At 42.8% G+C, this 22,566-nt stretch overlaps 1 protein-coding gene and 1 long non-coding RNA gene across 3 annotated transcripts in view; both read right to left on the minus strand.

Annotated features, from left to right (window-relative positions):
• Positions 1-15: 15 nt before the first annotated feature.
• LOC113037075 (uncharacterized) lies at positions 16-8,953 on the minus strand. Of its 2 annotated transcripts, none has more exons than XR_003274584.2 (4): positions 8,815-8,953; positions 8,528-8,621; positions 7,158-7,268; positions 16-647 (listed from the first exon to the last, which is right to left on the minus strand). It is a non-coding gene; the product is annotated as an uncharacterized LOC113037075 (long non-coding RNA). The 2 variants fall into 2 exon arrangements; XR_003274578.2 differs by having other exon boundaries at positions 8,528-8,697.
• A 4,204-nt stretch (positions 8,954-13,157) lies between these two features.
• shank2b (SH3 and multiple ankyrin repeat domains 2b) overlaps positions 13,158-22,566 on the minus strand; it is a 334,629-nt gene continuing 325,220 nt past the window's right edge. Inside the window, exon 22 of the mRNA XM_026194263.2 lies at positions 13,158-17,001. Within this exon, the coding sequence (XP_026050048.2) occupies positions 16,461-17,001 (541 nt within the window). The 3' untranslated portion in view covers positions 13,158-16,460. The remainder of the gene's footprint in view (positions 17,002-22,566) is intronic.

A 22,566-nucleotide genomic window follows, 5' to 3' on the forward strand; every position in this document is an offset into this window, starting at 1 on the left:
CCAAAGGACATAAACTCAAAGGTAAACCCTGTTTCTCACAGATGTAGGTCAGGAAGGCAGAAAGCAGCCCATTGTTTCTTTTTGCTTCCAAGTATTTCTTGTAATAAAGTTAACAATCGATCTCCAGGATTTCAGACTCAGTTCCAACACTTCATTTCAATTTTATTCCATTTATATAAAGCTAAATCAGAACAACAGTGCTTTATATTCTATGAGAAAAGACCCTACAACCCCTATGAGTGAGCACTTGGCAACAGTGGGAAAGAAAACGTCCTTTTTAACAGGAAGAACCGGCTGGAGGAGGGGCAGCCGGCCCAAGTCTCTGTGTGAAGCATGCTGTCTTAGTTTCATTTACAGATGTGAGGTTTTTTTCACAAGGCCACTATTCACCTGCACGTATTAGGCAGTAGCACATTTGCTGCTAGCTTGTAACCTGCTGTCCTGACGGTTTATATCACACAGGTGCCTTCATTTAGCTGAAAGCACCCTTTTCTTTTGTAATGGGTGCAGCATACAGACCAATTTGTACATACAGATGTTATAGAAGTTTATTACTTGTTGGTGCAGACTCTCTTAAAGTTGCACTTTGTTTTTTAAGGGTAGAAGAAAACGTCTGGCTCCTGAAGCCGTCCCCATCCTTCTGCACACTATAAAGGAGGAACAGAGAGGTACAGACATTCAGTGAGAATAATGGTTTACATTCTTTTGTCTCTGACAGACAGTTTTTAAAAACATATTGTGCGTAACTTTTCTGGTGCTGTAGTAACATTTGAAATTGTGTTCTTCTAGATTTGGAGATGCCTTCTACTGATGTTCATGCTCCAGTGCCTCTGCAAGACACACCCCCATATGAACAGGTCGTGGCAATGTTTAACAAGCTGCTGGCAGAGAAGGATGAGGTCAAACAGAATCAAAGAATCCTGCTTTTCTATTGAAATATGTTGTTTTCATAGAAACTATAAATATCTTTTAATACACTTTTAGAAAATCAAGGATCTGAAAAGCATTCTGCAGAGAGAGAGGGCCAGAATGCGGCTGATGAAGTTCCGCATGAACAGCAAAATCAGAGAACTGAAAAGAAAGTATGTAGCAGTTCGGTTATATGTGTCATTGCAGTAAAAACAGTACATTTAGTAAATATGAATGTGCTTCATTTCAGACTCGAACAGCAGCAGAACAGTAGCAGTGACCAAGGCAATCAGCTGACTGCTGCCTCCGACTGCCTTCCACAGGCAGCAAAGGAGTTTTTTGACAAGCAAATAGCCATGGCCAAGGTGAGGAAACACGGCCAGAGATATGACAAGAAACAAAAGGACATGGCAATCCAGCTGTACAAACAGAGCCCAAGCTGTTACTCTGAACTCCAAAAAATGTTTCAGTTACCGTCTTCAACCACTCTGAGGAGGCACCAGGTGGTCAGTCAGGAAGCGAGTCCAGTAAGTTTGAATGTACTAACGAAAAAATCTGGATACTTTAAAGAAGTTCTCTTTTTTCATGATTTAGTTCCAGGAGGTCAACTTTCACATATTCTAGATTCCTTAGATATTTTCAGCCTTTTTTAATTTTAAGATTTTGGTTTGTAGCTTATGAAAATCAGAACTCCAGCACCTCAACATTAACCAACAGATTCTCAGAGGGATTCATGTCAGTCAAGTTGGCTGGCCAATCAAGCACAACAATAACATGGTGAGCAAACCATCAGGTCATAGTTGTAGCACATAAACAGAGGCTAAGTCCTGCTGCAAAAGGAATCTCCATAAAGTGTAATAGCTGATGAAAGCATGAAGTCCTCTGAAATCTTCTGCATTGACTTTGGACCTGATAAAACAAAGTGGACTAACCACTACCCACACCAGCAGATGGCATAGCATCACAAACCATCACAGACCGCAGAGACCTTGGATCCTGTACCTCTCCGGTCTTCCTCCAGACTTCTGAATCCGAATTACTGAGCATGGGTTCAGTTTTTTTCTCCTTAGTAGATCTCTAAGGAAGATCTCTCAAATGTCATTGACAATCCTCTGACGGTCATCCCTGTGCTTGAGCACCTTTTCCTGCTGTATGTTCCTCTTCCAGTCTGTTTTCCATTAATATGCTTTGATCCAGCACTCTTACCTACTAATGATCATCAACCAGACAACTGTCAAGTAAGCGGGTCACATTTACTGAAATACAGTATTTCTATTGTAGTAATTCTACAGTTTAAATAGTAAATTACTCAAACTTGACATCAGATATTCTAATAATTTGAGATACCAGATTACTGGGTTTTCTTTTGATGGGGACTTGACCCGGTATACTTCTAGTGCCGGTCCCAAGCATAGATAAATCCAACATACTGAGCATTTTGGAGAGAACGAAGTTTGATATTATTATGTGTGCAAGAGATGAGGTGGAAGGGAAGCAAGGCCTGGAGCACTAGAGGTGGATTCAAACTGTTCTATCATAGTGTAGATAGGAAGAGTATGGCAGTAGTGTTCTGAAGGTGAGGACAGGATGCCCCACACGTCTGATGTTAACAGGGACAGAGGGATTCTGGAGTAAGTTGGATGAAGTGGTAGAGAATGGTGATTGGAGCACACATCAGTGGACATGTAGCTGAAGGGAACAAGATAAGATAAGATGAGCCTTTATTAGTCCCACTCGTGGGAAATTTGTTGTGTCACAGCAGAAAGTGGACAGTGCAAAGTTACAGCAGCAAAAATTAAGAAAAACACCGGATTAGGATAAGATAATAAGAATAAAACACTATATACAATAGAATAAAATACTACGTTGTCAGAAGAAGAAAAATTACTTAGTGTTATTGCACCTGTGTAGATGTGTGTGTTTGGTCAGCTGCGAAATCTTTGTTGTGGAGTCTGACAGCAGTAGGAAGGAAAGACCTGCGGAGTCTCTCCGTCCCACATCGTGGGTGCTGCAGCTGCCACTGAAGGAGCTGCTCAGTGCTGTCAGAGTCTCCTGCATGGGCTGGGAGATGCTGACCAACAGCGATGACAGCTTAGCCGCCATTCTCCTGTCACTCACCACCTCCACAGGGTCCAGAGAGCGTCCTAGAACAGAGCTGGCCCTCCAGCCTCTTCGTTCTCTTCCTGTCCCCAGCAGACCACACCGTAAAAGATGGCTGAGGCCACCACAGAGTCATAGAAGGTCTTCAGGAGTCAGTCCTTCACTCCAAAAGAGCAAAACAGCCTGCTCTGCCCTTTTCTGTAGAGAGCATCTGAATTATGAGTCCAGTCCAGTTTATTGTCCAGATGAACACCAAGGTACCTGTAGCTGTCCACAGAACAGAGGAGAAGAGGAGTACCGTATTTTTCGGACCATAAGGCGCATTAAGTGAAACAAAGCAGTCAGATAAGTCAAACTTTACTCAGCTCATTCTTCTTGCTTCCTCCACTTCTGTACCATTGATTCATTAATGCTGAATTCTCTGGCAGCTGCTCTATTCCCATGTTGTTGCAGTATATTAATGACTAACCTCGTATTGTGGATGGATCATCTCAGTTGTTCTCCTGACTGAAGTTTGGTCCATTTACAGCATAGGTGTCAAACTCTGGCCTGCAGCCTAATTACATTTGGCCCGCAAAGCCATACCAAATTACTATTAGAGCTGGCCTACTGGTATTATACAGCTAATATATATATTGTTTAGTATTAAGCTTTGCTTGTTACATATTCAGTTTTCCAGCAAAACTTATTTGAGTCCATAAGAAAAGATTCATTCTTATATCTGGAGGAACATTTTTTTTTCAATAAATATTAATGTTAGCCCGCGACTTTGTTCCAGTTTTGAATTTTGGCCCACTGTGTGTTTGAGTTTGACACCCCTGATTTACAGCATCCTGCCATGCGATTGCATTTGTCCCTAACCATCGGGAACCCTCAGGTTAACATTTATTGAGTGGAAAAAGCGAGTTCATCCTCCAGCTTCACTGCGTTTATGTTATGCTAACATAGCTGTGTAGCTAGTGATCACGTAGCAAATGTAGCTTCGGAGTTGACGTAACGCCGCAATGCATTGTGGGAGCGCGGCACCATTTGAGAAGGCCACGAATCAAAACAAACACAAGGGTCGTGTCCAAATTCATGGGCTGCATCCTCCTGAGGACCCGGCCTTCGCGGTGTACGTGGGCCGGGTCCTCAGAAGGTCGGGTAGGCCGGAAGTGGACGGTCTAGCCTTCTGATTAGCGTCACCGCTGTCTCGGTGGAGTTTAATAAACTCGTCCGTCTGCTCCTTGCTATCTAAAATATAACAGGACAAATTCTCGACCATCTCATACTTCTGTTTAATGAGTTTTCTGTTTGACATTTAGTCAGCTGTGTGAAAACCAAGGAGGAACCCACCAGGGGGATTAATAAAGTTTTATTTTATCTAATCTAATAACTTTAATCTCAGCCAAACCGATTGACTCACGAACAAATAAAACACTGAAAAAAGCCCAACAATAACATTTTTAGGTGATGTATATATTACGTTTAACCTGAGTAGCGAAAGTGATCTGAAAATGATGTACCGGGAGTTGTGCCGTTCTCGGCGGCTTCAGTGACCCTCAAGCTCCCGACTAGCTATCGAGCTGGTGGGTAGCAGACGTCTCCGAAAATGTCGAAGCACTTTTGCAAATATGCAATATCTTGATAAACCGAGCAGATATTTGATGTTTACACAGCTACTTTCTCGCCTGAAAATATGTTAAAAGTTTATTTTGTGACCCAGAAAGATTAGTATGAGTAATTTTAAAACTTAGCAGCAGCCGCCATTGTTGGAAACTGGAGTTTGGCTGGGCCGCGCTATGAATTCTGGGATATGGTAGGCCACGAAGGACACACCCGGCCCATCCTTCAAATTCAGCGAAAAGGAGGACGCATTTGTCGGCTGCATTCGGAAGAGTCTACGAATTTGGACAGCCTTCGTCGCGTTGCTGTGACGTAATCGGTCTACAAATGTGGCCTCAGGAGGATGCAGCCCATGAAACGACGTAATCCAATAACAACTGATGTCTTTACCCGTCGGCTTCCCATGGCTGTCATGCGACCGGCTATTGCAGTTAATAATACAACAGCTTCTTGCCATTTTTTGTATTTTTTTTTATCGCTGTGTAATGTAATTTCAATTGAAAGCCTGCGTGCGCTAGTACCTCTTGCCATGAGTTCTCAGAATCCTTTGCAGTTTTACCCCTGAATGACGTCACATTATCAATCTCTATACCAGCTAGCCCAACTTCAGTAACCCTACAAACGTCACTGCTGTTTAGTTTTCTGTCTTCATTTATGTTGGAAGTGATAGCAGAGCTGTACGTTTGAATGTTGTCAGAAATCTCTCAGTCAGAACATGCTATATCGTGCTTAGCTAGTGAGCTAACTTCCTGCTAACTTTTACATTTAATAAATTCTGTTTTCATGGATGCCTGGATGTTAAACTTAATTGTTACACCTGGTAAAGCAGCAACATCGATCATTTTATTACAGATGAAAGAATTTAGACAGTTTGTAACTCTCAGTGTTTGTTTGACTTTGAGACGTGAAGAAGACAAGAGTTTAGGACCCTGATTACTCCGCGAGGCTCCTGACTACGGTAGCCGTAATGCTCCAACAATCCATCAAGCGGTTCGGCTTCGTAGCTTACCAAAGTCGTACTAAAACATTTTTGACAACTTTTTAAGCGCCGTGTACCGCATCAAAAAAGGTTCGAGGTCAGTAAGCACAACCAGAATTCATACATAAGGCGCACTGTCGATTTTTGAGAAAATTAAAGGATTTTAAGTGCGCCTTATAGTGCGGAAAATACGGTAGTTAGGTAGTTAAGGTAACGACCCTACAGATGGTAGTGGATTTTGTAAAAAGAATGGAAATTGCTGTGTTAAACACTTCAAGAAGAGGGAGGAACACAGAGTGACAGAGTGGAAGAAGGTGAAGTCTGAAGGAGACACGAAAACACAACGTGGTGTCAGGGGAGAATAATTACGAACGTTGGTGGGACAGGCTCAGACTGAGCAATTTAGATTTCAGGTAGCATAATAAAATGGGAATAGCACATTGTGCCAAATGACATTATCAATGACCATATGGTAATGGCTGAATGTAAAAATGTTCACTTTGTTAGACTGTACCTGGTCAAAGATGCCACACATATGTTCCAATTGAATGCGTGTCTGAGAGAGACTTTTAAATGTCTTCAGTAAAAGAATGAACCTCACTTCAGGCCATTGTGTGAATGATCACGCTGTTATTACTTGTTTGTGAATGAAACTGTATTTCTTTCTTAAACTAGAGTGAAGAGGAGGATCGGGAGCCTTTGGGATGGCCTGCCAGTCAGAAGGTGATGACAGTAACAGTGAAGAGTGTGTTTTTAGCAAATCAAGGCAATTGAGCTGTGCATGTTTTAATTATTTATGTTTGCGCTCTCTGAGCTGAAGAGCTGAAAAAAAGTCGAGGCTCAAATGTTCTTGTGTCTGTATAAGAAAAAAAATGTGAGGGCAAAACAAAGATATGAAACCTTTTTAAAAAAAAATTAAGGATCAGCTTTAAGATTTCAGTGAGTTTTGGCTCTGAGACTGTCGACGAGAATAAATGCCTGAGATCTTCAAACACCCTCACTTGAAGAGAACCATAGCTTCAGACTTTCAGACGGTTTACTTTAAATGACTCGAACTGTAGTAGTTGGCTCGGTCACCTCACAATAAAAAGATGCTGCGTTCAAATGCAGTCTGGGACCTTTCTGTGAGGAGTTTGCGTGCTCTCTGTGTCTCTGTGGGTTCTCTGACTGGGGTTAGGAGAAATGGTGAACATGGTCAACACATTTTTGTAATAGTTCAGCTTTCACTAACGGTTCTTTTTTTTAGGACACACCAGGTGACCCAGAGAGAAGTGAGGAGGAGAAACTTGCTGATGTAGCTGGATGGGTGGTGCAGAAAGTGGCTCAAGATCCAGAAGTCAGTGCTTGTACCGAATGTGAAAGTTTGCTTGTGGAGACCAATGACACAGAGCACAACTATCACACACGGATGGAGAAGGATGCCGTCTCAGCTGTGAAGAAAAGCCCAACCTCTGCCCGGCTGCTTCATCCAACCGAAGCTTTCAAAGAATGCATTTCGAAATGTGACAGCGTCATCCAAAAAATCCCCCCAAATGCAATGGCCCCGAAGAAATTAAAGGCCTACCTCAGAGCCAGCGGTGCTTTCAGTGAGCTCCACCGCATCCATCCTGCCCACTCAAAGGCCATCGAGAGGGTCGCCGTGAATAAATATGTGATGTGCAGGGTGGTGGCCGAGCTGAAGGAAACAGCACAAAACAGAAAACGCACACATGAGAAAAAAAGTGCTGCGTGTCAAGAGCTAAATGTTAGCACCCTTGAAGTAAATCAGGACTAAATAAATATAAAATGTTGTTAATTTGATAATAAATTATTTTAGGCCATTCTAACTTGTCTGTGTTGTTTCAAGCTTTCCTGCATTTGACCTAGACGCATTTAGTTTTTCAATTTCAGTTCAATTTTACATAGTGCCGTGCCCAAAGGCACTTATTGTAAGGTAAAGACGCTGCAATAATACAAAGAAACCCCCAACAATCAGCTGTTTCAGTCTCCATCACTGTATTCTAGCTGTCCGGTGCGTGTACGTGGGTGTGCGAAGAAACTCTAGCCAGAGAAAACATGATATAAATGATTTAAATCAGTGGAACTTTTGGTTGCTTCCTTATTCTCCTTATTTTACCACAACACACAGATCCATGTATAATTTGACACCGATTTTCCATTGGATGCTATTCCTGACACAAGCCTCCCATAAACCCAAGCTTGGGCCTGGCACTGGGTCTAGCTTGTGACCCCTGAGGTTCAGTTTGTGTCTCCTGTTCTTGCACTGGGGTTCTCTTGGCTGTAATGTGAATGTGGCAACTACCAAACTAGATAACATCCAACATTTTAGTGCTACATTGAATCTGCTGGAGTGAACCAAACGTAAAGGGATCAACTGTAGACTTGGGAAAAGGAAGCTTTAACTGATCTGCTGCTTACAACTGCTGAATTGTGACTGTAAATGAATGATGGACACAGCCACGCCAACCACTGGTTTTGGCTGCAGCCTGTACTAAAAGCACAATTTCATCTTATCCAGGTAGCTTTGGGGTTAAAACTGGATTTTCTGTACTACAAAGGTGGTTCTCTTCTTACTGGGGCATACCATCTGGTCCTAGGTAACAACACATGACTTGACTTTTTTCCCCTTTTCACTGCAAACAGTTTTGTTGTTCTATAAGCATTAACATATAAACCAGTGCACCTGTTTGTACTGTACAGGTAGACTATACCTGCGTTTGAACTCTGGTTTTGTTTTCGTGCTTTACTTGCTCTCAGACTATGAAACATTGGGGCTGCAGCTTTCCAAGAATAAAAACTGAGGCGACTGCTGTTATGATTTGGTGCTGCATAAATAAAATGGAACTCAATTAAAACAGTCTAATGCAAATATAAACATTAAATTAATGGACTGGTCGATGAGAACAGATCAGCGCGGTCGGTTTTTATTCCTACCTTTAACTTGATGACTCTTCTCAGTCTCACATCACTACTTTATCTGCAGCAGCTGGATTACTTTCATTCTCCTTTCACGTGAACAAGCTTGTACCTAGATCAGGAAACGCTGGGTTGGTGAGTTGGATCATGTGATTCTTATCCTGACTGCTGATGTTAGCGTGAAGTCACTAAATGGAAAGATTCCCCGGGCACGTTAAGCTTTGTATTCAGCCCAAGGCTGCAAAGCAAGCTCAGATCACCACACGTCCAACCACCGTTACAGGTTACAGTAAGTTTGACCTCACCTGTCCAAAGCACATTGCTACAGAAGTCTTGTGGTTTATTCACATGCAGACTTGAGCAGACAGGGATTGAACCACCAGCCTTCCAGTTAGCAGGTAACCTGTTCTACCACCTGAGCTACAGCAGTAGTCTGTCTCGCTGTGTTAGCCCTGCAGACTGGTGACCTGTCCAAGGTGTACCCCACCTCTCGCCCAGACTTACACAGCAGTCTTAAATGAAAGAAACAGATGACTCACAGGTGTGCGGGGCAGGCCAGGTAAGAATGCTCCACCCAGAGGCTGAGACTGACTGCAGCCTGGCTAACGAATCCACCTGAAAGAGAGAGAACAGGAGAAACAAACAGCCCAGCCAGCTTGCACCCACCTCATTTAATGGATGCCCCCAGTTGGCCTACCAGGTGTATCTGGATGCTGCTGTACGAGGAGGGAGGGGTCGAGGATGAAGGAACAGGGAATCCAGGAGCACCCCCCTCCAGCAGCTGGAGGCCTCGGCCCAGTGACACACATCCAAAAAAATCTTTGGTCTGTGTTTATTCTCATGGAAACAGAGTAAAAGAATTTCTGTTTAACTGAACAATGTACTAAATAAATACTGGAATTTAGAAACTTTGACGTGGAATTGGATTAATATATTTTAAAGTTTAATCACTCAATACTTTAGAAGATTAATATTGTACTCTGTTTGTGGCTCCATAATGTAGTGGTTCAAGCGTTCACTTGGCAAGCAAAAGGTCACTGGTTTGATTCCAGCTGGAGACACAAATCCATTGGTAGATGTTGTAAGGACAGGACACATCACATTTGGAGCTTCCTGCTGTGGTGACACGTGACAAAGGAGCAGCTGAGTTCAGTTTAATGGAGTTAGTATGTAAATCATCTCCTGGGAGGGTCCCTGTGCATCTGTGATGCAGAAACATCATCCAACTTATTCTTCATAACTACTTTTACCTCACTGCTCTCCAGCTACGTCTTCATCCATACCAAGGTTGCTAAGCACTCGCTGTTACTGTGCTTAAGTAGGAATTTTTACACAATTTTTCTGATTTTCTCAATGAAAAAAAAGGAAACGCTCTGGTGTAATCGTCTGATTATTCTGGCGATGCACACGATTCTCAGCCAACATACCAAAAACAAAGAGACCGTAATTGTGGAACGTACAAAGCAGGACAACAAAACGCAGTTATATGAGCATTCAGCGTCTGCGTAATAAAGAAAAGATGCTTCCTGTTATTCCAGATGACGGAATTTAGTTCATCCCCACAGACCGACTACCTCAGGTGTGGCTGGCTGCTTCTTAGCTGACACACAGACACTTAGACCCACGCACCAGGCCTGTACTATAAGGACTGAGAGGGATACAGTAGTGCAATATTATATTTATTTCTTACAGTGAATTTTGGTTGCCATACAAGAAGTTTTGAGGAATTGAGGGGGGAGGGGGAAGGAAGAGTGCAGTTACAGGAAAATTCTCTCTCTTTTCATTTCAGTAATTAGTTGACTCTATGATGATTTAATAGCACAAAATTACAGCAACATAGAAAACATGAACACAAGTCTTTGCACAAATTACCGAAAACATCTTAGCCTCTATGAAGACTTAATCAATGAGTAAAATCTATTCATGGAAAAAAAAACAGAACTTAATTGATCAAAAAGAAAAGAAAAAAAAGAAAAAGTTACCCAAATGTTGGACAATGAAAGAGTGGGAGCAGTGTTTTGACGGGGAGTGGAAGTGGGTTAGTGAGCCATGCCTGTGGTGAACACGGCCCGGTGAAACGCCACGCTACGGTGATGCTCTTTAAAGATTATTACTACATCTACTCAGCTCTACATGTCCACAGATAAAAGTGCTGAGTGACCCACTGATCCACAGGAAGGGATCAACAGGCACCGCACATCTTTTTGGTGGATCTCTGTATGTATACATACACACATATATATATACGTTTCATATAGTTTCCTATCAACATGGCCTGCAGATATACTTTTAGAAATGTAACTTTTGTGTTTTTTAACAAAAAACCCAGACTCGGGGATTTCAAAGCCTGGGTTCAGTGGTCACTTGATTGGCCAAAGTATTACTACTGCAGTAGAGAGTGCATCTATTTTAGGCAACGCTTAATAAAACACTGACAAGTGATTGCATCATGATATGTAACTTTAAAATGGCAAAAGAAAACACAACCAAGGAGATTCAGTTAGAATAAATATTGCTTCTTACATAACCCATAAGTTTAATAATATCCACATCGCATCTACGTATATATGGTATTTCTGTTTGGCAATCCACACATCAGTGTTGAACAGTTTTTGTTCAGGTAACCTCTATAAAATTTCATAGAACTCTATACAAATCTTTAAAAATACTGTGCTTTTCTACCCCGCCTGGCACGCCACTGTACGTGTTTTGAAAAGAAGTTCAAACAGGAACAGGATTGTAGCAGCATTGTCCCGTGCCGGCCTCCGTACGGCTAATGTTCACAGAACACAGAACTTGTGTATGTTTCATTTGTCACCTCAAAAAGCAGCGCCTACGTGAAGCTGTGGAGTGCGACATGAACGCAAATAAGGGCAGAAGAAAACCAGATATATTTCCAGACACTGCTTACTGTCAAGCACATATCAACGCTCTATCTAAGAGCGCTCTGAAAAAATCTACTTGGAGAGAGCGCCTTCTATCTACGGAGCTGTGTGACTGACGGAGGTGGAGGGCGGAGGGGGGCGAGCTGGTTACAGATGATGACGGGGCAAATGAGACCAGTGCTTAGGTCATCAGGTCAGCTCTGACAACAATAAATCTATCTTCTTAGAATTTTTTTCTTCTAAACATCTGAATAGATCTATACATATAATCTAATAGACATTTTAATCCATTTAAACACTCTTATATACACGACAGCGCATACTGCACTTCTACTTCCGACTAACCCGTTATCACTGCTGGCAAACGCACCGTCTGACTTGGGTTTAAACTGGATCCTCGGTCTGAATCCTGCCTCTGCTGCGGTGAAACTATGGGACTTGAATCGAGCAGCAGTTTTCTATCCCTGTCTGCTCTCACGCCGGGCTCACACTGATGACCGCGTGCTGGCTTGGTCAAGTGATTATTCTCCGTTTCTTGCACAGTGGTTAGAATGTAGGAGACGGCAATGTGAACACATAATTATGTAAAACCCAAAGCTCGAAAATGGTTCAGCGTGATTCGATGACATCTGACTCCAGCTTGCAGTTAAGGACGTTTAGAAGAAAGTGTCCTGTTACGCCCTAAAGACAAAGAGTCTGCTTTCAGAGTCTGTGACTATTAGTTTGCTTTAGTGCTGCTTGCCACCACGAAGGACTGTTCCAGTTTTTCCATTTTGAATCTGGTCAGATTTGAACTCAAGTTAACCAAATGCACACAGTTTATTATTATTTTCCTCATAAGCAAAAAACAGCATACAAAATGTTTCAATGATTCTTTTTTGCTCCATAAAAATGTTACTTATCGTAGCTTTTGAAATACCAATCACTGAACTGAAGTTCTTAAACGTTAGTTTGCTTAAAGCATTCTGGTATATTCAAACATGTAAAAGTTCAAAAGTAAACAAAAGAATGTTTGTAAAGGATTTCACACTGGAGTCAAACGCAACAAAACGCCATCCAGTGAGAACCTTAAGCAGCTCAGTATTTTGGGAAATACACACACCGCTTTCTTCCAGGAAGAAAATCTGCACCAGTCTTCTGTCTGTGAGTCGAGCTCAGGGAGAAATATCCACCTCAATAATCAAAGACAAGATAAAGGTCCTCACCAACAAATCTTTTCACAACCTGTGGCTCGACTCGATGCTAAGCTAACCTACTTTGCACTCTTTGCACAGAGAACTGCATGAACATCTCAGTTTTACCTACTTCTATAAGTCAATGCATTCTTCAACTGAGCAATTTAGTTAGTGTACCTGAGTTTGACTTTTTACTGTCTACACCTTCTAAAGCTGTAAATGCAGTTGTAAAAGAGAAACATTGTTTCTAAATGAGTGTCCTTTTCTACACGGAATCACGTGATATTCCAACCGATTATTATTGGATACTAACGTGTTGTGTCCGTGTATGTTTTGTCCGATATGTACGAAACCTTTTTTGTTTTATAATACAGAAAAAATGATCCTTCAGTGATCTAGAAACACGTGTGTGCTCTAAATAGGACTGACGTTTAAAGTAAAAATACTGATATTCACTAGTAACTGACGTGAGTGGCTGTAGCTCAGGAGGTAGAGCAGGTCATCCACTGATCGGAAGGTTGGTGGTTCGATTCCTGGCTTCCCCTAGTCTACATGCCAAATATCCTTGGCAAATTGCTCTCCGTGTGAATGTTAGCTATACATTCACGCACATCTTAGAAAGGTGTGCTTGGGTGAATGCACAAGTTGTGTAAAGCACTTTGAGTGCTCAGATGAGTAGAAAAGCGCTAGAACCAGTCCATTTACCATTTACTTAATCTTTGGATTAAGCGTAATGCTTCCAGCATGTCTGTCTCATAAAGCAAACACTTTACCAGACAGATGATTTACCAGTCCAGTATCTGGTACTGAGTTAGAACACCTGGGTCCTGTACCACAGCAAGTTCTACACAACCAACTTTCCATTATGTGGATTCACTCATCCTAACATTAGCAATAAGGATAAGTGGTCACTCAAAGCTGGTTATCAACTCCCAAAACTAATTTAGGGTTTCATCAGCACGGGTATATGAAAGGAGTGGTGTTGGCAGCATTTGACCAATCTGAAAGGAGCATTTCACTGGTCATATATGAGTCTTCTTCCACACAAAACGATCCCTGTGAGTGTCACCCACACCAATCAGATGATGATAAAAATCTAACAGCAAATGCAACATTGCTGCAAATAAGATGGGACAGCAGTGCTACAAAGCATGAATCTGGTGATTTCTCGCACACAGCTGCAACATTTATATTATTCCTGAATGCTCTCTCCATGCTGCTGTTTGTTTTTAAGGTGCACTTTAAAGATCTGAAACGTTAAACAGGAGTCATTTAAACATTAAATGTTACTGCCCACAGCCTGATAAAGGAGAAATGAATCTGACTGGTTGAACAGGTGCTCTTGTTGGGCGATCTTCATCCCAGTAGCTGCAAAAGATATCTCGCAGCAGATCAGAATCAAGTATAACAACATTTTACACGTTTTCTAAATCACCAAATTTATATGCGCACATTCGGGGGACAATGGGAAAGTTTACGCTTCATTCTGTGGTTGTACAAGCTGCACATGTAAAATGTGTTTCCCCAGCAGAGAATCTACAATCTGTAACCTTCTCCTGACAGTTTTAGTTTTTATTCTTTCAGCTGCAGACTCAGTGCTGTTTAAGGGGTTTGACAGATTAAATATAAAAACAGTTCAAAGGCTTAATGTGTGCAGAGATGTCATATGAGGACAGCAAGTACAGTGTAGGTGTCCTGTTTTAGGATGCAGCTGACGGATAAAACATTCAATTATAAAGTAATATCTACAAATCTATATTTATTTCTGATAATCATCAGGGAAGCGCAGAGACATTAGGCACTGCTGAAAGACTTTAGTCCCTCCTACTCTGCCTGTAGAGGTCAGAGGGATCCTGCTATTTTCTGGAGAATTGATTGGTCAGTAGCCAATGACTTAGGTGGACATCGTAAGTTACCATAGCGATGTACCCCAGTATGATGTCAACCACCTTTGCACTACAGAAAACCAAGAGTTAACCCAGAAGTTACTTGGATGGCCTAAAATCCTGCTGCACAGTACAGGCCTCTGGTGGCCTTCTCTCATTTTTGTGATTTAACGATGCAAACAGCCTGTAGGTGCATTACTGCTGTCCGGTGTTATATCCTGCTAAGGACCAGGAAAAACAAGGGAAATGTATATAAACAAACTACAGGATGATGTCTCCTAGCTTGGATCCAGTGTAAGAATCCTGTCAGCACTATCTGCAGTACATTTATCAAAGTAGCAAAGCCGAGTAGTTGGTACTAGTTTGTGAAAGACAGTCTCTCTCTTGAAATGACAAAGTTCCAGTTGAAAGTCAAACTCATGTGAAAAACTTGACCATCTTCTCATCATCCCACACAGTGGAAGCTTAGTAAGGTTTAGACCACCTTACATTTGTTGGTTGATAGTTTTCCTTTGTTTGAATAAATGCGTGTTTATGCGTATCGATGTGTCATATCTTCTGCTCTCATTGAAAGTGAGCATAAAACAGGTGGACGGATGTTTTGCATTTCACTCCAGCTCTCAGCGACCAGTAAGAGAGCGATATCGATCTTTCTATTTCACAGCAAGAAAGCGAGTAAGTGGATTTCCCAAAATAATGCACGAATGCTAGAAACACACAGTGTAATAACCACTCTGTTCTACCACTTACACACAGGGTGTCTGGTACGTTAGCGTTACTGTGGGCCATACTGTGGGCAGGTGCCGACCTGCTGTAAGTGAAGAAGATTTGATGGTAAAAATACAAAAAGTAACACTTTTCGTTTCCCTATAAGTGCCCTATATAGCAGATTCATAGAAATAGTTAAATGGACCTTAATGATATTTTGGGTGAACTATTAACACACACACATGCACACAGAAGTAGGAAAGGAAAAACCGAGAGAGGAGAAGGACGCACTCTCAGCGAAGCTGGCACAACCATTTTCCTGTTCCAACATCTGTACGTCCATCTTGCATCCTCACCTTGGTTTTTCTTGAGTCACGAGGTGGACACCGAGCAGGTGCGGACTGCCGCAGGACTTCACGGACCCAGCTCGGGCGCAGCTCCTCCTCTGGTGACCACCCCTCTCCACACTTTGATCTTTGTCAGGGAAGAAGGCCATCGCAGTAACTACACGTGTGTAAGTGCTCAGGATGTAAAGACTGTGTGAAATCTCATTCGTCAGCTTGTGGCACTGTGCAGAAAGTGTGTGTGTGTGTGTGTGTGTGTGGATATGGTTTAGTATTAGTTAAACATGTCAGCAAATGCTGTTGTTTTGACACAAACAGGTGAAAAGCAAAAAAGAACAAAAAAGAACAAAAATGAAGTCTATCTCAAATTGTTCTCTACAACCTTAGATGCACCCAGAAATATAACTCCGGTAGGACTCTAGTGAAGAAATATTCTCTGAACAAACTCTAGCAAAGATAGAAAAGGAGCAACGACCAGCTCAGCTGGGTTTTCATGCACCCACACCGGGGTGTATGGAAAAAGTCTTGAGTATCCAAAGCAGTCAGGTGACCACGAGTCTTTGTGTGAAGAAACTTCCAGACAAGTGTTTTTTCCCAGTGTTTCCAGAATATGTTGTTTTCTTTACAGTCCCACATACTGTCCTCCTTTCTCTCGCCTTGATTTGACATAGCAGCTATTCTCTTCTTTCTCCCCCTGCAGTTCCCCCAAACATCCCATGATCCCCTGATGCTCAGGACAGTGGGAAGCAGGAAGAGGGCGAACAACACTGGAGCACTGAGATGAGGCCGACAGCGGAGGATGGGAGGAGACATACACAGCAAGAGGCAGCATCAGCTTGGACAAAACTTCCACCCGGTTCCACGTCTTGAGATTATGTCTGATGAAGAGATTGGTAAAAGTGATTCGTGACACCTCCCTCTCCTTGGCCCTGACTCCACACGTCGCCAGCCCGTCACCTCGGGGCTTGTCTGTCCTGCAGCAGCTTGAGGGCCCTCTCAATGTTCATGCGGTGGCCCACTCTTGTCACGCCCAGGTCTATCAGGTCCTCCTTCTGCAGCGAGGGCAGATGAGCACCCTCGATCTCATTGTCCAGGAAAGCGTCCCTGTGCTCCCCCAGGTTGAGACTCTCCAGCCAGTCCGCCACGTCGTGCTTGCTCCACAGCTCCATGGGTTTGGAGGCGAAAGGCTTGCCTGAGGCTGCCACGGCCTGCATCAGCGTAAGTGGAGATGGAGAGCGCGAGCTCCCGCTGCCGCCACACGAGGAGCTCAGGCTGTAGCCGCCGCCGCTGCCCAAAGGTGGGGTTGGCAGGCCGAAGACGTCTGTGAGGGTGGGCGACACAGAGGGAGGCAGTGAAGAGCAGGGGGTGAGGGAGGACGCCGAGTCTGGAGGGCTGCAGGGGTGCGTCTGGGATGGGAGACTGCTGGGAGGGGTGGAGGTGAGGGTGGTAGCGGCGGCAGCATTGTTACGCATTCCTGAGTCATCGGTAGGAGGCCTAAGAGGGACAAAGAAGAGATGAGCGGTTAGTTCGGGTCAGACTGAGCCAACATAAAAGCCTGACATAAATAACACAGCAAACACTTTGCATTTCTTTGGCACTTTAAGGAAACGTGCAATAAATGTGCAACTGAAATCATAATTTAAAACCTGGATTAGATCTTAGTCAGACTCTATTCAGTCCAGTTCTACGTTTACAATAACATGTGGTTGCCACAGGTTGCTAACAGAAGCTAACAGCAAAGGCTCAAAGTGTCACAGATTAAGAAAAACCACTTTGCAACATGAAGGTAGGTCAGGACCCTTGAGGATGCAGGCGTATCACTGTCACAGTCTGCAGTGTAGAGACTCCATGAAGGGAGAGTTTACCACAAAGTGCAAAACACTTATTATCCTCGAGGCCAGGAAGGCCTGGTTACACTGTGACTGCTGGCGCTCATGCTGCAAAACTGACTGAGCAATGACTCAAAGCAATTCTTCAACGGCATACTTTTCAGTCACTAAAGACTTGCAAATAGTGGAATAGTGCAATACTCCAAAAGACCACAAGGTGGCACCATATGCAAACAGCAGGTACACAAAGTCTGAGGCCATTTTCCAGTTCTCTGGTTATTTAGTTAGCTACTATGAACTTGTTAGTGTATCTTTGAACTAACACACCATTATTGTAATATGAGCACAAGATGTGATCATTAAGATCAGGTGAAAAATCCAGATTTTCTTCTTCTGAAAATGATTTAATGCAGAAATATTAAAAGTACATCAGTAATGCATTTCTCTTTAAACTGCGTATCTCTGATGATTTAACGAGTATTTAGTAAAGCATTAAGAAAATAAAGAGAAGCTGAAGTGAAACTAATAGTAAATACACCATAGTTGTGGGTATGAGCTGGACCGGTAAGCTCACCACATGTAAGCTGGAACAGGTCCCGATGACCAGCTGAAGGCTGCTTACAGCTAATGGATTATTCTCACTTTTGCATTAAATTTGGGATCTTCGAATAACATTTCTTTCGGCTGAAATTCATTTTTTAAGAACTCAAGTAATTTCATTCAACCAAAAAAGCCCATACAGCCTTCATTCCTCGTTGCAGAAAGGATTTTCTAGGCCTCTTAATATGTATGTGCAATGGCTTATCACATGATTATGACATAATTAGTATAGCAGCTTTAATAACGAGTGAGTGCAGGCTTCAGCATTCAGAAAAAGATGCTGCATGCTGAGAGTGCCGCAGCCCGAGGGAAGCCGGCAGTGTTCACACCACCCATTGGCTCTTAATGGATGGATGTCTACCACAACAATGTGAGGAGGGGAAAGGTTAGCCACTCTCATCTTTTTATAGCTATTACAGCATGAGAGAAGCTAAAATAATAGAATAATGAAGTTGCCTTTTCGACCTGAAAAATGTACACTGTCAGCAAAGAAATATTAATCAAATTTCCTCTGAAAGAGGCACAAACATTTCAACTTGTTAGTTTCAGACACTGTGCTCCAAAACAGTCACAGGAAATTGAAACAGGGAAGCTTAATGCTAATTCTTCTTGGTGTTGTGGCTTTATTTAAAGCACATAGTTGAATAAGCGTAGACCTCATTATCCTAGTAATAATCCCGGCTGTCACAGTACTGGAAGATGGGATCATGATACACTATAGCTCACATTTGTACCATGTTTTCAGTCTTGGCTTGAGAATTGCTAAACTTTACTTTACAGAAAGTTGCAGTATAAATTGACAACTCACAGCTGAGAAAAGTGCAAGAAGGTCTTTACACAGTCTGCGGTGTCTTTCTTATCGTCACCAAATTCCATCAAATGACCAAAAACAAAGAACGCATCCCACTGTGTGTGTATCAAACCCCGCGCCCTCCCGAGGCGTAATATACCAACGATTTGTCAAGTCCCAAGGTGACCTTCTGCGTTCTTATGCTACGCGCCGGTTTATGGATGAAATCCAATAGAATGACGCTCCCGCGGTTTACACGTTCCAGCCTTGTATTCCAGCCCTAACCTTAGCCAGCACTTTAATGACGTTAGATAGTGTTTTCCAAAGTGATTTAAGTAAAACGAACATACATATGTGGGTTCATTCCAAACGGTTCTCATGTTTCCTCATTTTCCCGATCTCGTAATAAAGGGACTAGAGTTGAGGCTCAGGTGTGAAATGTTTGGTTTTCAGGGTTTTTATCGGTTTTCAGCGTTATTTTGTTATCGTTTTTATCGTTAGCTCTGTTTTCCTGGGTCTTTTCATGTGTGTTATGAATAAATCTTCTTTTTTTCGGTACCGGTACTAGTTTCATTTTGTTGTATTTATCCGCGACACCTTAAAGGCCGGTCCATGAAAATATTGTCGGGCATAAACCGGTCCGTGGCGCAAAAAAGGTTGGGGGCCGCTGATATAGCAGCATATAGGAGCATTCCTAGACTTCTGTTAGCCAGCTGGTCTGGTTATGGTCGCTGAATAAATCTTAACCCTGGCAAACAGCCAGTGTCAAAGAATTTATCAGCAAACTCACCTTAAAAACTAAACAGCACCATACAAGAGTCATTGAGCAAAATACACAAAAATAACAGCATAAGATAGAAACTGTACAAACAGGACAGATGTGAAGTGATCGTTGCTGCGTGGATAACAGTGGTAGGCTTCTGTGCTCACCCAGAGCTCCGTGCCTGAGATAATCGTATCATATCCTCTACGTCTGAAGCCGGAGCTTTTCATTCACAGGGATCATTTGTACATTTACTGGCCTCGTTATATATATGTATATGTTTAATATGAGCATTCACTACTCACACAGCATATATACATGACAGAAAATGCGACCCTTTCTGCTCAACTTTCTGCTTCACGTCTGTGCAGAGCCTGAATAATGCTGTGGGAAAAACGATGTAAGACTGTCACACAGCTGTGTACCAGTGTCTTAGACGTGCAACAAAAGCCCTCATTTTTGCACAAAAAGTAGGCGATGGATTGGCTGATTCTCTCAGCCTGCTTTGAATTGGTGTGTTCATTGTTGCCACTTTTTCCCCTGTTGTGCTAATTTGAATGAACAAAAGCAATTTTATTGTTCCTGTACTGAAGAGAAAAACAAACAAAGAAAAAAACAATTTAAAAACAGCTTCACTGGCACCCTGGTTACTGAAGGCAGTCATTGATCCACATCTTTGATTTGGCCAAGACTTCGTGCTGGACGCCTGTCCTGAAGAAACCCTCAGCATTTGGCCTCGCTTGGGTCTGCCACTAGGAATATGCCTCCTTGTGACTGGGCCTTTCACATGACACCCTACTACTCTGACATCTTTTACTTCCTACATAGTAAACCTGATGAGGTTATCCATTTAGTTGATGCAATCAGTGAATTGTGGTAGATTCTAAGACTTGATTTTCATCCACAATAAACTGGAAGAAAATTTAGCTACCTGAAGCAACAGCTGGCTGATGCTCCTGAAGTGGGAATGGTAATATGCAAACTGCCGTGACCAGTAATCAGTGGCCATGACAATTTGCCTATTAAAACTGATGAAACTGAGCTCATGGCGCACTCTTGGTTATTGGTGTAAGTTTTGGTCATTATGCAAATGTGCTGTTGAAGAAACCTGCTGTCAGCTGAGACCGAAGAAGTCGTGTGAAGGAGTAATTAAAGATTCCTCTCACTGAAAACGCTGCGTCCAGATGAACAGAATGAACTTTCTGGAATGGTTGAAGCTAGGCTGAGAAGAAGGTGAGGGTCAGTGAGCAGTAGTGCGGCTTCCAGCTGAAAATAAGCACTGCAGATGTAATGTTTGCTTTGAGAGTGTTGACAGAGAACTATGTGGATCTAGAGAAAGCATACGATAGGGTGTCAAGAGAGGAGCTGTGGCACTCCAAGAGGAAGTCATAGAAGTACGTGAAGGTCTTGCAGGACATGAGGACAGTGAGATAATGGTGACAGAAGTGACTGATGAGTTCAAGGTGGAGGTGGAATTACATCAGGAATGATCTTTGCTGTTGGAGAGACTGACAGCTGAGGTGAGGCCAGTGTAGCCGTGAAGCTGCAGCGAGCAGAGCTGCGCTGATTACAAGGAGCTGAGAATCACACGCAAGATGTGGTGCAGTGGGAATGTATATTCTGAAGAAAATCCTTATGTCACCGTTCAACCGAGCCAGTTATTAAGTAACCCGACATCACAACAACCAAAAACAAACACACACAAGTGTGTGCTGTGTAAATCTGAATGAGTAAGAAGCATCACCATCACACATTACCTGAGGCTCCAGATGGAGGGTTGTGACGGCCATGCTGGACTGTGGAGCAGTGAGACACCCCCCACCCCCACACCTCACCACCACAGCACACAAACACACATCAATCCATGCAGAACCATCATACCTTAATTCAGTTTCCCCTGAGGATTCAGTTTCCAGTTGAGTCCTCTGCTAATAGATTGATTGAATTGTCAACACACAGTTTGTGCGCACACTGACTGACTGCACTGAGAAACTGCGCCAGGAGGCAGAAAGCAGTCCAAATCTGACCTCTGCCCTGTCAGACGGACTTTTCCCATCAATTTCTCTGTGCTATGTGTAGCCTAGATATTGTTCTTTCCTACTTGTAGCATATGGAAAGGCCCGAGGGGAAGTGAAGTAGACTAAGGGGGTCCTTCTGCCAAAATGGAACTAGGCCAAAGTTAAAGTGCTGCTTCCCTGCTTCTTAGTAAATAAAACTTTCACTTTATCACAGCGCATGTTGGATGGATGAGATGGAAACAGAGGACACCATGTTGACCACAGAGAAAACTGCACACATGAAAGACAAAAGAAGAACATGGGAGAACACCACATGTTTTAGAAACAGGTTTTAAACCACTGAAAGGTTAAAAATACTTCATTCGAAGCCTTCCCAGTGTTTCTCTAATTGCTCTTCTATCATCTGTGAAAGACTTTTTGTTGCAGGTGTTAAACTGATGTGAAAAGCATGTAATTGGCTATTAAGGCTGATTAGCACAGGGTCTTCTTTAGCTTCGCTGACCTTAATTCCATTTCTTGCAGCTACAAAGAGTAGCACATGAAAAGCCGAGCACAGCGCTCTGCTGTGTAGCAAAGTACTGTGGATTGCATAACCTCGGGAGCCATCCACGATTTATATAGTCCAGATTAAGTTATGAATTTTATATTCTGAGAAAGCCGGACATCACACTTCCTGTCACAAGTCCCAATAGCTCCATCATGGGTAGAATTTGGGGGCACTAAATAGGTCTAAATTCCATACAGAGGCATTGTTAAGCCAAGTCCAGCCAAGTAACTGACAACCATATGGAAGCTAAGGTATTTACTCTATTGTTGGAAAAAAGGTAGAACAGTGATCACTCCCTAAACATGACACAGAGAAATCGTGCATTGAAGAAACCTCACCCTGAGCCTGTAGGCCAGGGGTGTCCAACTCCAGGCCTCGAGGGCCGGTGTCCTGCAGGTTTTAGATCTCACCCTGGGTCAACACACCTGAATCAAATGATTAGTTCATTACCAGGCCTCTGGAGGTCATTTAGCCATTTGAATCAGCTGTGTTGCATCAAGGACACATCTAAC

This window comes from Astatotilapia calliptera, chromosome 1 (genome assembly GCF_964374335.1).
Source record: "Astatotilapia calliptera chromosome 1, fAstCal68.1, whole genome shotgun sequence".
NCBI classification, from domain to species: domain Eukaryota; kingdom Metazoa; phylum Chordata; class Actinopteri; order Cichliformes; family Cichlidae; genus Astatotilapia; species Astatotilapia calliptera.